Genomic DNA, 14,685 nt, shown 5'->3' with positions numbered 1-14,685 from the left:
AGCATGATGTGTCCCTGTTACCGTTTGTGTTTCATGTGAAGTATTGTTCTGATTAACTGACATCCTTGCTTACAAGTTTCACTAACCCTTTGGAGTTTAAGCACAAATGCACAAAGGGAAAAGAGGACGACCTGTTTGGGGTTCTTTTTTGCAAAAAACAAACAAACAAAAGTCGCATGCTGGATGCTAACACCAAGCTTACACTGTGTGTGCGATACGGCTGAGCTGCTCCGTAAGGCTCTCTCTCTTATCTGCCCAAGGCGTGCCCTGCAACTCTGGTAAGTAGAAGCCTTTTATGTTTTCTCTTCTTCTTTCCCTCTTCTGCTTGTTTAGGTCAGGATGCCCATGTTTGGTGGGACTGAAATGGATTTTTCTGGATATTTCCCAGCTCAGTTCTTCCTGCCTGTCCTCCACTTAATGAGGGTGTTGGAAGGAACAGTGTGTAGTTTTTTCTCTTAGGCTAGACTCCAAGCATTTCTTCAGTGTTAGCTTTCTGAGACTCCGTGAATCTCACAGAAGAAATTAGAAGTTCACAAAAGAACATTTTCCTTTGTCATATTTTCTGCTTCTGAATAGTTGTACATGGATTTTCTCAAAGAAGTTTTTTTCATGTATCTCAAGAGCCACATGGCTGTGTGATTCTCTTTTGCTCTCTGTAGAACAGATACCTAATGGATTTGCACAGCATACATCTACCTTATACAAGTTAAACTCTATATTCTGGGTCAGAAAACAAAGGCTGTATATTGATTAATATATTTTAAATAGTATGGAGAATTTGTCAGTTATTTCATTATTTGAACAAATATAGTGATATGGAGAAATGAACCAAATTGGTTTCCTCATTGCTATCCATTCAGTATCTCTTATAGTGTGCAATTAATCAAGCTTGAAATCCTCAGTGAATGTTTTTAAAATCTGGGGGAAATAGGTTAGTGAGTTGAAGGGTTTTCTTACTATTTATCAATGTTTATTTATTCATGAAATGTTTATTGGACTGCTGGTACTGTTTCTAGACACTGAATGGGCAAAGTACCTGTTCCTCTGGTGCTGCTTCTCATGGAGACAGCAATGAAATGCGTTATTTAGGCATCAGGGAAGTGGTTGGCAATTGTTTCAACAAGATCCTCTATGGATAAGTTAAAGAGTTAAATAAGGATCAGAAATTAATACTGACCAAAGAAGGACAGATAAAACTATCCATAGAAAATGAAGATAATGAACATGAACAAGAAGAACTAGAAAATTGGAGAATAGTAAAAGGGATGAAGTGTTGTAAGTGGTAAAACACTTGAGTAATTTAATTTTTGAATACCATCATCTATAATAATGAAATCATAATATGCTAATTAGACTGTACAGCTGAATGACCTTCTGCACAAAGCCAGGGCTGCGAGGGCCGAGCCCCTTGCACGAATTTTGTGCATCAGGTCTCTAGTTTCATGATAAAAGTCTTCAAAATAAGAATTCTTAAGGAGCTGCTTTTAGGCTTTTTTTTGCAAGGGTAAATTAGACAATATGTAAGAATTACCTTATTCACTCGCCTCAGAACCTGACTCCTTTGGAAGATGTGACTCTACTGTACTTACCCTTCATACTCTTCTGGATTCAACTGGGAAGGAAGTATAATACCCAAAGATTCAGAGTCAGACTTTGATTTGATTCTAGAACTCACTAGTTTTGTGACCTTGAACACGTTGCCTAACTTCTCTGTGCCTCATTTTCTTATCTCTAAACTAAAGGTTAAAATAATTGTTTTCTTAGGATTGTTGTGAGGCTTAAATATTAGTACTCAGTAAATATATTAAGTGCCCAACAATTGGTAGTTGTAATCATGGTGGTTACTACCCATTCTAGCCTGGACTAGAAGAAAAGTTACTAGTGGTTCCAACAGCAAAGGTCCCAAGTCTGTTCTTTCCTTGACTTGCTAATTTCAATACCTAAAGCTAATTTAACTCAGCCATTGCCTTGGCAAGTGCTAGCATTAACCACCAAGAGTATGACTGCCCCAGTTGCTAAGCAGCTGCTTGAGTAAAATACACAGGATCCTTTATTGAGATATACAACTATTGTGTGGATATTGGGATGCTTAAATCTCTCTTCTAGTCCTGTGGACTGGTCCTGCTGAACTCATCAGCAGGAAAATACTACTTCAAGAAGCTTCTACAACACTGAGAAGTTGTTATATGGGGTTGAATTCTCATTTTTGGGAACTGGTATGTGTCTTAAGAACCTTTGTGGTGAGTTAGTCCTAGAAATAGCTGTCCTGTTACTTTCGCTGCTTGCTACTTTGTAGAGCTTGTCACTCAGATATGCTTAATGCTGTCATCCCTCAAGTAATCTATGAACTTCTTCTGCCCATGTAAAACATTCTGCAGTTTAGACAAATACTTTTTTAGCATTAACTCTGTCAGGCTTCAGAGTATTTCCTACACTTTGGGGCCCTTTCCAGGCTGGATATTTCTTGTGGTCAGAATTTGATATACAGGGTGAGGCAAAAGTAGGTTTACAGTTCATGTGGAAAATAATACAGTAAGTGATAATACAAGGATAAATTGTTTCGCATACTCAGAACTATACACCTACTTTTGCCCTACCCTGTAGTATCATTCTTTAAATAGCTCCTTTCAACACTTGTGCTTCTCTAATTTAGTTTTCTTTTTCATTTTTTTTCTTTCAGGGTTGCAGAGCAGTTGCTGGGGTGATTGACCTAGGCACGGTGGAGATATTTCCCATCTTCAGAGCCATGCAAAAGGGCCTCATTGACCAGGACACAGGCCTGGTGCTCCTGGAATCCCAGGTTATCATGTCTGGCCTCATTGCCCCTGAGACCAGTGAAAAGCTCTCTCTGGAGGAGGGCCTGGCCAGAAACCTCATTAATCACCAGATGTACCAGCAGCTCCAGGAGCTACAGGATACGCTGTCCTTAATAAGCAGGCTTAGTGAGAGCAAAGGCCCTCTTTCTGTAGTGGAAGCAATTGAGAAGAAAATTATCAGTGAGAGAGTTGGACTGAAAATCTTAGAAGCTCACCTGGCAACCGGAGGCTTCAGTCTCCTCCCTAATGAGGACTTTATTAACCTAGAGGAGGCTTTTCATCAAGGCCTCATTTCTGAATGGCTTCACTCAGAGTTAGAGTCTCACCTGAGATCATCCAAGAATTTGATAGACCCCAACACAGCTGAGAAAGTCGGCTTGCTGGATTTGATTCAGAGATGTATTGTCCACCAAGAATCAGGGTTGAAATTGCTGCCTGTCAAGCAATTGGCAGGAGGAATGGTGAGCTTGAAATCAGGCCGGAAGGTTAGCATTTTCCGTGCAGTTCAGGAAGGCCTAATAGATAGGCAGGTCACTGTCCGGCTGCTAGAAGCTCAGCTTTTTGCTGGTGGCATAGTAGACCCAAGAACAGGACACAGACTTACAGTGGAAGAGGCTATAAGACATAATTTGATTGACCAAGATATGGCCTGTGCTATTCTCATAAGGCAGCTTCAGACAGGAGGTATCATAGACACTGTCACGGGGCATAGGCTGACGATAGATGAAGCAGTGAGCAGTGATCTAGTAGCTGCTAAGATTGCCCTTGTGATTCTGGAGTCCCTTTGGTCATTCATGGGGTTGCTATGGCCTGAATCTGGAGAGATCCTCCCAATGACAGATGCCCTGGAACAAGGTATTGTGTCTAGTGAGCTAGCTCATAAAATCCTTAGTGAACGACAGCATATTAAAGCTCTATTTCTACCAGCAACCACAGAGATTTGGTCCTGGAATAAGGCAATAGAAAATGGTATATTGGACAAAGATCTTGCCAATAACTTAAAATCAATTTGCATACCTGATGTGATGCCCCACATGCAATTAGCAGATTCTTCAGAACAAAGCAAATTGAACATTAATCCTGGAGCATCAGGTCCGTCGAGCAGCAAGGGCCAAACTGAGGGCATGGCAAGCCACAGCGATACGCTGTTGTTCCAGCTGATGACTCACAGCTACATTAATGTGCGGAATGGACAGAGGGTGCTCCTGCTAGACAATGAGCTGATAGAAACACTAACAGCAAATGGTGAATATCAAGCAAATCCTCTAGAAGTGTTTGGAATTGGACATCAGAAACCAGAAACTTCCAGGGAATTAGAAGAATCAGTGAATGTGGAAACAACAGAAACTTTCTGTGATAGGCTGACTGTGCGGTCACGTGAATTCCACTCTTCTCAGAACAAAGAATATCCCAATCAAGCAAATTGCATGGAAGCAGAAGGCAAAGAGACCGTTATAGTAACAGAAGGTTCCCCTACAGAGAACCCTGAAAAAGACCTATTTGTAGGAGAACAAAAAGTGAGAAATCCAAACATTGATACTTTGAAGGTCAGAGGTCAAGTTAAATCAGAGTTTAAATGGCAGTTAGTAGGTACCAAAAAGGAAGATCTAACAGAAGTGTCTACCAGAGAAAATATCAGCAGAGGATTTCTCCTTATAGTACCCCCTGAGGAAACAGAAGATGTGACCACGGTGGCAGAAAAAGATCCTGTTTCTAATGAAATACCGAATGAAGAATGGCAGACTCTCAGGAATGTGTCCTTTATATGTCAGAAAGAACAAGCAAACCCACTTGAAACTGAACATATTCCAGGTAAAACTAGAAGACCTCTCATAAAATCCCAGAGCAAGAAGTCACAATTTCAGGTAGAGAAAACTCTAGATTTAGACTCAGAACTCAAGTCTGAAAATGACATGAATGTTCATTCTCTGGACAAAGGAAGTAAGGATGACCATAAACAAAGTCCAGAAGAACAAAACATGATAGGTGGTAATATGATGACGTTAGAAAAAACAGATGAGACAGATCATGGTCGTGAAACCTCCTTGTCATGCAGTCCTCCTTCAGAATTGCTTGAAGAAGCTACCTTACACAGATTATCTGCACAGTTACTCGACGGTGGTATCTTTCATGAACAAACAGGTCAACAGCTGTTACTGAATGAAGCCATAGCCAGCGGCATCGTGCCCAGTCACACTGCTGTGAAACTCATGGGGAAGCTGAACATGTTTCGGGGTTTCTTTGACTCTCAGACTTGCGAATCTTTGACGACTGAAGAAGTCATTGGTGAAGGTCTGATGGACGAGAAACTGCTGCATAATGTCCTCATGGCAGACAAAGCTATTAGTGGTGTCTTAGACCCACGTACCCACACACTCTGCTCCGTGAAGGAAGCAGTTGCAGTTGGACTACTTGACACACAGACAGCCACCAGAATTTTAGAGGGGCAGGTGGTGACGGGTGGAATCATTGACCTGAAACGAGGCAAAAAGGTTTCGGTGACTTTGGCCTTAAATCTTGGCTTGTTGGACAGTGCTGACCAGACTGAGCTTATAAATCTGGAAAAAGCTTCCAAAGGCAAAGATACTGAAAAAACAGTTAGGGAGAGGTTAATTAGCTTACAAATGGAAACAACGGGAATTATGGACCCTGATAGCAAGGCCCCTCTAACAGTTATGCAGTCCATTGACAGAGGACTTCTGGAGAGAGAGGAGGCCATTCAGTTGTTGACTAAACAGGTGGTGGATGGAGGTATCATTCACCATATATCTGGGATGAGACTTTCTGTTGATAATGCCTTTAAACATGGCATCATTGATGAAGATTTAGCCAAGCAACTCAAGAAAGTTGAGAACGTAAGTCTCCATCAGTTTTTTCATCCTGAAACAAAGGAAACTATTTCCCTCCCTAAAGCTATAAAATTAGATCTTGTTAACCCAGACTTGAAAGGAGAAATCCAAGAAATTCAGGCATTGACTGGAAGCTTTGTGGATCTGATTTCTGGCCGGGGATTGACCTTGGCAGAAGCTGAAAAAGAAGGATTATTAACTAATAAAGCAATATTGTCTTCAGGATTGATGCATAGGATTGTAGATCCTGAGAATCACAGAATTGTTCCCTATTCGGAATTGGTAAAGAAATGTAAGATTGATATTGAATCTGGACAGAGATATCTAGAAGTAATTCCTTTCTCAGACATTAAAGATGGAGTGAGTGACAAAGTTCTTACATTGTCTCAAGCAACTCAGCTGGGAAAAGTAGACTTTGCATCAACACTGAAAGTTCTAGAAGCTCAGGCAAATACTGGAGGAATCATAGATACTGCTACAGGACAAGGACTGACATTGGCATCAGTTTTGAAACAGAAATTGGTGGATGAAAACATGGTCAGAACTATTGCATCTCATCAGGTACTAAATGGAGGAATCATTGACATATTTAATGATCAAAGAGTGACTTTAAGGGAAGCTATTGAGAAAGGATTTATTAGCCCTGAACTGGCAACTTTGATCCAAATAGATACTTTAGAGTCCAGTGATCAGGGCTCTCAGATTGAAAAGCAAGATGGAATTGAAGTATGTGAATTGAAGAAGGAATTTCTAACGAAGGAAATGTTAATTGCTTGTAATCAGACTGCAGAAATGAGTTGTGGTAAAGAAGAAAATGGAAAATTGTTTCAAATTGGAAGTCAGTCTGCACAAGAAAAGGTTAAAAGGAGAATTTCTGGTGAGGAGCAGGCAACAAAGGGCAGGGAAATTTCATTAAAAGAATTCGAGTGTAAGGATCAAGATAAGAAGAGAGCTTCTTCAGATGCTAAAGAGTCTGTCAGTGTAATAATGCTCAGTGATTGTAAAGGCAAATCATTGGGCGGAGGTTCAGTGACATGCCCTCACTCAGAAGTTCCTGATTCTAAACTCAAAGAGGTGACTAGTACCAACATGGAAAAAAATAAAGATGAAGAGCAGGAAAAAGTAGTGTCACAAATAGAAATTCTTTCTCATATGAAACAGTCTGCAGCAGACTTAGATAATAAAAACATAAGGGAAAACCAAAGAGAGATTATTTCAGAAGCACAAGAATCAAATTGTGAAACTTCAGGCAAATTTCTGAGTGAGCAGGTTATTCAGAAACCAACAAATACTAGGGAGAGAAGGAAGAGAGAGAAGAAGAAGGTGATAGTTATAGGAGACAGTGTCAAAACGTGCAGACCAACAGTTCTTTCAGAAGTAAAGTTGAACCAAGAAACTGCCATTAGAAGTGATAATGACTCTAGTATAAAGAGTCAACCAGTGGAAATTGCCATAATTGAAAGAGGGAAAGAAGCTGATAGAGAGGTGCAATTTTCTATTCTATGTAAAGCTGAGGACCCTTCTTCCCCAATGATACCCAAAGGAGTTTCCGTAAGAAATCAAGATGCTTCAACATTTTTCAACTCTAATCAGGTCAATGAAAGAGAAGTCAAAAATTTAAGCCTCTGCTTAACTGTAAAACCAGAAGAAAATTCGTCACAAGAAATTACAAGAGGGGCTCAGAGTGAAGCGTTCTCTTCTATGACCCCAAGACCATTGCACTACCAGGAATCAGTTGGAAAAGCCCAAGTTGCAGACACATCCCAAATTCCCAAAACAGACAAGTCTTTCCAAGGAACCACCAGACAGGAGACCAACTATCGTGAAGATTCCTGTATTACTTCTAAGACTAAGGAAACCAAAGATCTGATCTTGTCATCTAATGAACATGAAGAAAAAGCTTACCAAGAAGTACCTTTTGACTCAACAAAAGCTCTTAAATTAGAAGAAATTGTAGATTCTATAGTAGACCCAAAAGAAGTCAAAAAGGACTTTCATCATCAGGATAGCAAAAGTGATAGTGAACTTTATGGGATTCTTGAATCTAAAATGGTAGCAACTAAGGAAATAACTGGAGAGAAATTTCTAGAAATGTCAAACCCTATAGTTACAGGTGCAGAAGCAGGGTTTTTTGAAGGTATAGTGACTCAGGGAGTTCCCAGGGTCTTGGTGTCCCTTCTTCCAGAGGAATTGTCCAAAGATGTATCTCAAAAAAAGAGTACCGAGCAACAGGGTGCCACCATGAGTCCTGCTATTCCAGAGGCCAGTGAGGAAAAGACAGTGCCCCTCATATACCCTACAATGAAGGTGGATGAGGAGACACCACCAGAAAAGCTCAGAGAAAGTCCTGGAAGTGAACAAACTCCCTTCCTGACCACACCGAGGGGAAAGGGAAATGAAGGTGTAAACACGGAGCCCTCCAGAGCGACTAAAGTAAGTTTCCCAGTGTTGCATTGTGTGTGTGTGTGTGTGTGTGTGTGTGTGTGTGTATTTTAAAGATATAACTGGTTTAATGATAAAACTCTTGACTGGATACTGAGTTTACATATGAATAATTATATGCATGCATATATTTCAGGGCATTAGATAATTCTATAAAGTATAACTTAGTTTGGGGAGTATTTGAGATCTTGCTTTCCAGAAATTGTCATCAGTTTGGCTCAAACTCTTATAAAACTTAAAAAAAAAGTATAACTTAATTTACCATTATTTGTTTTTAACACAGTTGTTGGAAACTTATGCAGTGGCTCAAATGTTTTCCTGAAATTTGCAAGGGTTTTAATGTAGAAACTAACATTGAAGCTAATTTGAAATACTGGGGTGATGCTGTCTAAAGTTAGAATAAGTTTTGGAAACTTTGCTAAAAGGATGCTTACAGATTGATAATTATGAGCTTCTGCTCCTGGAGGAAGTTAATAAAATCACTTTTTTCTCTATTGATTTGAGAAGACATAGACAAAATAGCCTGTTATTTCATCCCACCCTAAGTGTAATAAAAATTTCTATTTATCAATAAGATCCTAGGGTGGGTGCAGGAGGTAGGGGGGTAAGAGATCAACCAAAGGACTTGTATGCATGCATATAAGCATAACCAATGGACATAAGACACCGGGGGATAGGGGAGGCTAGGGGACTGTCTGGGGGGGGGGGGGGAAATGGACACATATGTAATACTCTTTGTAATACTTTAAGCAATAAAAAAAAAAAAAAGAAAGTACTCATAAAAAAAAAAAAAAAAAAAAAGATCCAGCCTGCTTTCAAAAGCAGGAGAATGTCAGGCCTGAGTGAGTTTTCTTTTTGGCTTCACAGAATATATTTAACCGGCGACTCTGTCTAGAGCATGATGAGAAGCTGGTATCCTATCTGTCTCTATTACGAGACATTGAAATGAGGACCAAACAGATTCAACCTGTGGAGCGTAGCCTGGCAGAGCTACAGGATCTGCGATGTCAGGCCAAGGTAGGTTCCCAGAGACTTCCTTTCTCCAGGCCCACCAATTTGGAGGAAGTAGAGAAGAAAAAACATGTTCAACACACCATGATTTAAAGAACAAAAAATAGATTGGAAAGGTGTAACTGGAGACCTCTGTCTGGGAAATACTGGTTCACAGAAACTACAACAGAAGAGACTACAGAAGAGACTCAAGGGAGGAGTAGTCTGCAGTGTTAACTACAGTAGGGAGACCAAGTATAGTGAGGGCAAAAGGGGGATTAGCACCTGAAAGTCACTAGTGAACTTGATAGGAGTGGTTTCAGCGGAGTGGTTTGGTGGGCTTTAAACTAGGTTGCAGTGAGAATAGATGGGAGATTGGAAGGTGGGGACAGTTAATGTACCTCGTTCTTTCCAGAAGCTTGGAAGCGCAGGCAAGGAAGGAGGTAGGACACTGGCTGGAGGAGATGGACTGAAAGAGGAATCTTTTGAGTAGATTTCGGGGGCTGAGGAGAAAGACGAAAAGGAGAACTTGAAGTTAGAGGAGAGAGGAAGTGATCACTGATGGAGTGAGGTTCCTGAGGACATAGACTTAGCCTTGAGAGGAAGGAAGAGTAGCTTTCATCAAACCTGGCGGTTAAGAGTCGTCACAGGATTGGAGACACAATGAGGGCAGAGATTGTAGAGGTTTACCAGATCTCTCAATATCGAAGTATGACCTTGGGTAGTGGCTGAAGGGGAAGTAAGGAGGATGCCCAGAAGAGCTATCTAGCTTTCCACACCGTAACAGGATTTCGGGCTTCTCTACTGAAGATTAGAATACTGTAGACTAGCTGAGTAGGAAGGCTGGCGTGGGTTATTTTTATGCTCTTTGGTTCTGCCCCCTTGGAATTTAGAGGGGGAGTTGTCCTTTTTGATTGACTTATTTTACATAATATTAATAAGACATATGACATTCTCAGAGAGGCAGCAAGCTGTATTGGACCCAGCATTGCCCTGAGTCAGAATACCTGAATCCAGGTCCTGGCTCCATTGCTTACTGTCTGGCTCACCTCAGACACAATTTTACATTTAAGTGCTGAGGCATCTCTTCTGTAAATCCAGAATTATAATATCTATACACCTACCTCAAGAATTAGTGATTGTGAGAACCAAATAAACTGTTGGCTGTATATCAAAACACTTTAGAAGCCCTGAAGCCTTTATAGGCATGAGGTGAGAGAAAAATGTCTTCACAGCTGATCCGACAGCAAGATTTCTAGTCTTGATTTTGGAGGGAACTTTATTGTATCCCCTCAGGTGTTAGACAAGGAGCTAAAGAATCTGTCCACCTTGGTGAGTCAGGAATTGGAGTGTGTGAGTCAGATTATCATCAGCCAGCCTCAAGAAGTCCCTGCTCAACTGCTGAAGGCTCTGGAGAAGGATGCCAAGAATCTTCAAAAGTCCCTCCACTCCGTGAGTGACAGCTGGAGTTCCAGACTACTCCAGCTGCAGAATGCTGTGGAAGTAAAAAAGGTAGTTTCTTGTTTTATTCACCAAGTCTGGGCAGGTTTGGAGACTTTTATCATCTAATTTGCCATTTATTTGTTTAGACTAGAGTGTTAAATCAGCACAAACAGCTACAAGGCAAACTTCAGAATCTGCGAACCTGGGTTGGCGATACCATTCTCATTCTGAATAGCAAGGAATGTAGCAGTGAAACAGATGCTGACAGCCTGAATCAGTGTCTCCAACAATGTGAGGTAAAATTTGCACCCATTCTCAAGCTTTTGTCCTTTGAGTTGTCAATTTTATTTTCCTGCCACAGAAACCAGTACTTACCTTTCTTGGAAAATTTGATTTTCCATTTCAGAGATAATAAAGTCTGCTATGTTTCGTTTTTTAGGTTATCATACCTCTGGCACTTCAGTCATTATGATTATTTTTCCTTTCAGCTATTCTCTGAGAGAGTCTGCAGAATGGCCTATTATTATCAATGGCCTCTTTATAACTGAGCATCTAATGTCTGTTCCCTGTTTCTGTTTTGCCCAAGATCTAATCCTATGCACACACATCAATTTCAGGAGAATTTTTGGTCAATGATCTAGATTGTAGCTTGGCAAACTTTCTGTAAAGGACCAGATAGTAAATATTTTAGGTCTTGTAGGTCATACTCAAAATGGCCCATTTCTCTGGCATCCACTCGGCTCTGCCATTGAAACATGAAAGCAGCCATAGACAGTACATAAATGAATGGTCATGGATGTGTTATAATAAAACTTTATTTACAAAAATAGTTGACAGGCACATTTGGCCGGCACTATAGATTGCCAACTCCTGATCTAGAGAGATGCTTTTCTTGTTAAGCCCCAAATTAATTGGTGCTTTTCATAAGTCAGTGAGAGAAAGATACAGGCTCTGAGATACATATGAGCCAGAGAATTTTCTCCTGAACATTGTTCCTTTCGGGGGGTGGCAGGGGCGGTGGTTATACTTAAGATACTATTAGATATTATTCACACAGGTTTTTCCATCCTTTGCTTAAACTCTTTAAAGTCAGAGCAGAACCAGAGATGTCCCCTCCTTCTGTTCCACCCTCTCCCTTTTCCCTAGACTTAAGAGAAGCAGACAAAGGTTTGTCCATGGTCAGGCTCCTTGTATACAACGTCATTCCTGTTTATCTTGTAAGAATTGACCTGCCTTCTTCTTTTATACCCTTTTACCCAAGATATCATTGGGGGAATGAGTAACAACTCTGGTTCACTGCAGGGTATTATAAGAAGCAAGGGTGAGAAAAATTTCTGTGACTTAGTATAAGATATAAAAAGATAGCATCTCATGCATGCATTGGTTCCTCCCCCCATTGTAAGTTACATGAATTGTTTCATGGGAAGAAAGCCACAGTCTAAGCCTTGTTTTCTTAGTGATAGTTTCCCAGTCCATGTGTTCACAGTTGAAGGAAGCATGGTCTAATGATAAATAGCCAAGAAGCCCTCCCAGCCTGCCTTGCAGGGTTGCTGGCTGCTCTCAGTTTCAAAGTGATAGACATAGAGATATCTTAATTATTTTTATTGCCATTGAAATAGCCAGTGTAACAGCTGATGGCTACTACATTTTTGTGGGAAAATTGCATGCTTTTAATGGTCTGAAAATAGATAATTATAGTGTTTAGGCACTTATTACTGCTTTAAGGGAGCAATGTAACCATTATATAAGAAAGACTGTAATCCTTCACAGTTGTAAAATGTATAAGCAACATTATTTACTGTAAAAACCATGTTTTAATGAACCACAAATAAATTGGATATTTTCTCACTTCTGACCTACCAATAACTGCTGGACAAATACAAATAAATTAGGCAGATATAGCCCAGACCAGAAATTGATGTTGTGCTTTTCAAACTTAAAAAAAAAAATTCAGAGATCTGAGATCAGTTCTGGTGTAGTTCTGTTAACGTAAACACATGAAAGCTTGCTGCATTTGGATGCCAGTACATATTAAAGGAAGCTGAATGGCAACTCGTGAAGAGTGTGGAGAGACCAGAAGTGCGGGAGACTTCCAGTGCTTATTTGGCTCTAGGAATGATCAGTGTCAGTTACAACAATACAGAAAATTAGCCTCTCATTGATTATGTTGGTTTTTTTTATTAAAACCAACAGTTTCTGCTTCAGTAGAGAATTAGAAATTTTATTTCTTTTTCCCCCTTTTTCTACTTACCTTAGGATTTGAAACAGCCCATGGCTGAACGGAAATCGCAGCTGGATGCTCTTGCGTTCGACGTCCAGTTCTTTCTCTCCGAGCATGCCCAGGACTTGTCCCCCCAGCAGAACCGGCAGATGCTGAGGCTTCTGAATGAACTTCAGGGGTCTTTCCAGGACCTTGTGGCGCACACTGCAGCTCAGATGAATGCCTTGCAGGGTCATCGTCAACAAGTGGAGCAGGCAGCCCTGGTCAAGGTCAGGCTGAACCAGCAGCTGGGCCCAATTTGTCTTTTGGGATGTCCTGTGTTTGGGTTTTCTGGCCAGAATACATCTACCATGATTCCAGGAGCCTGCGTTTACCAATTTTGAAATTTCATGTCATCCAGGCCAGTTTACAGCAGGCTGTTTTTCTTGCCATGTTTTGGTTTTATGTATGCGTGTGAGAGAATACATGTGTTTACATGTGTATGCATGTGCAAATATTTTCTTTTTTATAAGACTCTCCCCTCACTGTGTCTCATTGTCTCTGATTTTCCAATGAAAGTCACATCCCCAGCCCTCTTTTCTCCCTTAGCCTTCTTTTGAAGGCCGTTAAAAACATTTAGATACTCTGACTCTTGAGAAGAAGTGTTAAAGTTAGTTTTATTCTGGGCTTTTCAAATGATTAACACTCAGATTCCTTGACAGCCTTCCAGCAGCTGACAAGGAAATTTTTATCAGAATCATATTAATTTTTTAGGCCCTCTGAAGCAGCAGTCGCCAACCTTTCAGACCTTGCGGACCACCCGTGGTCCGCGGACCACCCATTGGCTACCGCTGCTCTATAGTACCATTATTTTCCAGCGCCTTTCTTCACACTGTCGTGCCCGGTGCTTATTTTGGAAAACCATGTGTAGAAGCAGCGGTGATACATTTTTGGGAAAAAACTAACCACCCTACCACTTTTCATTGTGACCCTTTCTTGCAAAAGTTAACATTATTGTATTAATGGTAACAACCTTAGAATGCCACGAATGATGCTTATACCATTTCTGCTCTTTGAATAATAAATTGGAATTCAGCAAGATGATATTAGAATTGTCATTATCACCACCAGCAAATCCATCTCAGGATCTGCTTTATTAAATATTGTATAAAGTAGAATAGAGCTTTTGAGTCAGGCTTAAAGGAAGTTAGGTTAGTCAATTTTATATGCCCCCCATTACTGCTTAGTTGTTTCAACTCTATTAAAATCTAAATAAAATACTAATGAAATAGTTTAGGTTACTTTTCAAATCTGAAAATTTGCACTGTCCTCACTTAGAAATGTATATAGCCTATGGACAGTTACTGAAATAGCGTTGGTCTGAGCCATCTTAAGTAAGACACAGCCCAGATCCAGGGTAGGCCTCTGAGCTGCAACCGGTGCTACAACTGCATGTGAACATTCTCTCTGAGCACATAATTAATTCCACAATGTTTATTAACCTTGTAATTGTCGGAAATGTTCTGCTTCTCTATATTTGCCCTGAATGCATGTGTATGTCTGTGTGTTAACTTGTTTGCTTTGCTTTTTTCAGATTCAGTCTGCACCCATCCTAACCCATGAAGATCCCGTTTTACAACTGAAGAGCTCTTAGGAGTTCTCTTGCAGAGCCCTTCCATTTGTCCTAAAGAGGGGAGAGAGGGCCAGTTTTGGCACCTGTTTGTAAGTGCAGGTGACTAAAATGCCATCAGAAGGTAGAAACTGGTGGAAATTGGTTTCAGAAGGATGGTCAGGAGGACACATCATGCTCAATTGCTCAGTCAGGTGCTTCTGTGTCAGGCAACTGAGATGAGATCTGGGATCAGGCACAGAAACATATTCCCCCCCTCCCCTTGGGCCTGGCTTTTCTCTTTGATATCAGTGTAGACAACTGAACGACAGCCAG

The 14,685-nt window shown here is 40.6% G+C and overlaps 1 protein-coding gene across 15 annotated transcripts in view; it reads left to right on the top strand.

Moving 5' to 3' along the window:
- Positions 1 to 14,685, top strand: part of MACF1 (microtubule actin crosslinking factor 1) — a 342,588-nt gene that overhangs the window by 213,516 nt on the left and 114,387 nt on the right. For 13 of the 15 annotated variants that reach the window (XM_059690073.1, XM_059690080.1, XM_059690075.1 and 10 more), the window contains 5 exons: positions 2,681 to 8,098; positions 8,975 to 9,124; positions 10,394 to 10,609; positions 10,687 to 10,836; positions 12,797 to 13,030. The exons of the other annotated variants lie outside the window; for them this stretch is intronic. In XM_059690073.1, coding sequence (XP_059546056.1) covers positions 2,681 to 8,098; positions 8,975 to 9,124; positions 10,394 to 10,609; positions 10,687 to 10,836; positions 12,797 to 13,030 — 6,168 coding nt within the window. The remainder of the gene's footprint in view (positions 1 to 2,680; positions 8,099 to 8,974; positions 9,125 to 10,393; positions 10,610 to 10,686; positions 10,837 to 12,796; positions 13,031 to 14,685) is intronic. 15 annotated transcript variants of the gene reach the window in all.

The sequence above is a fragment of the Myotis daubentonii genome, chromosome 3 (genome assembly GCF_963259705.1).
Source record: "Myotis daubentonii chromosome 3, mMyoDau2.1, whole genome shotgun sequence".
Lineage (NCBI taxonomy): Eukaryota > Metazoa > Chordata > Mammalia > Chiroptera > Vespertilionidae > Myotis > Myotis daubentonii.
Note: the sequence above shows the minus strand (reverse complement) of the source record. Positions and strands in the feature narration are given on the sequence as shown.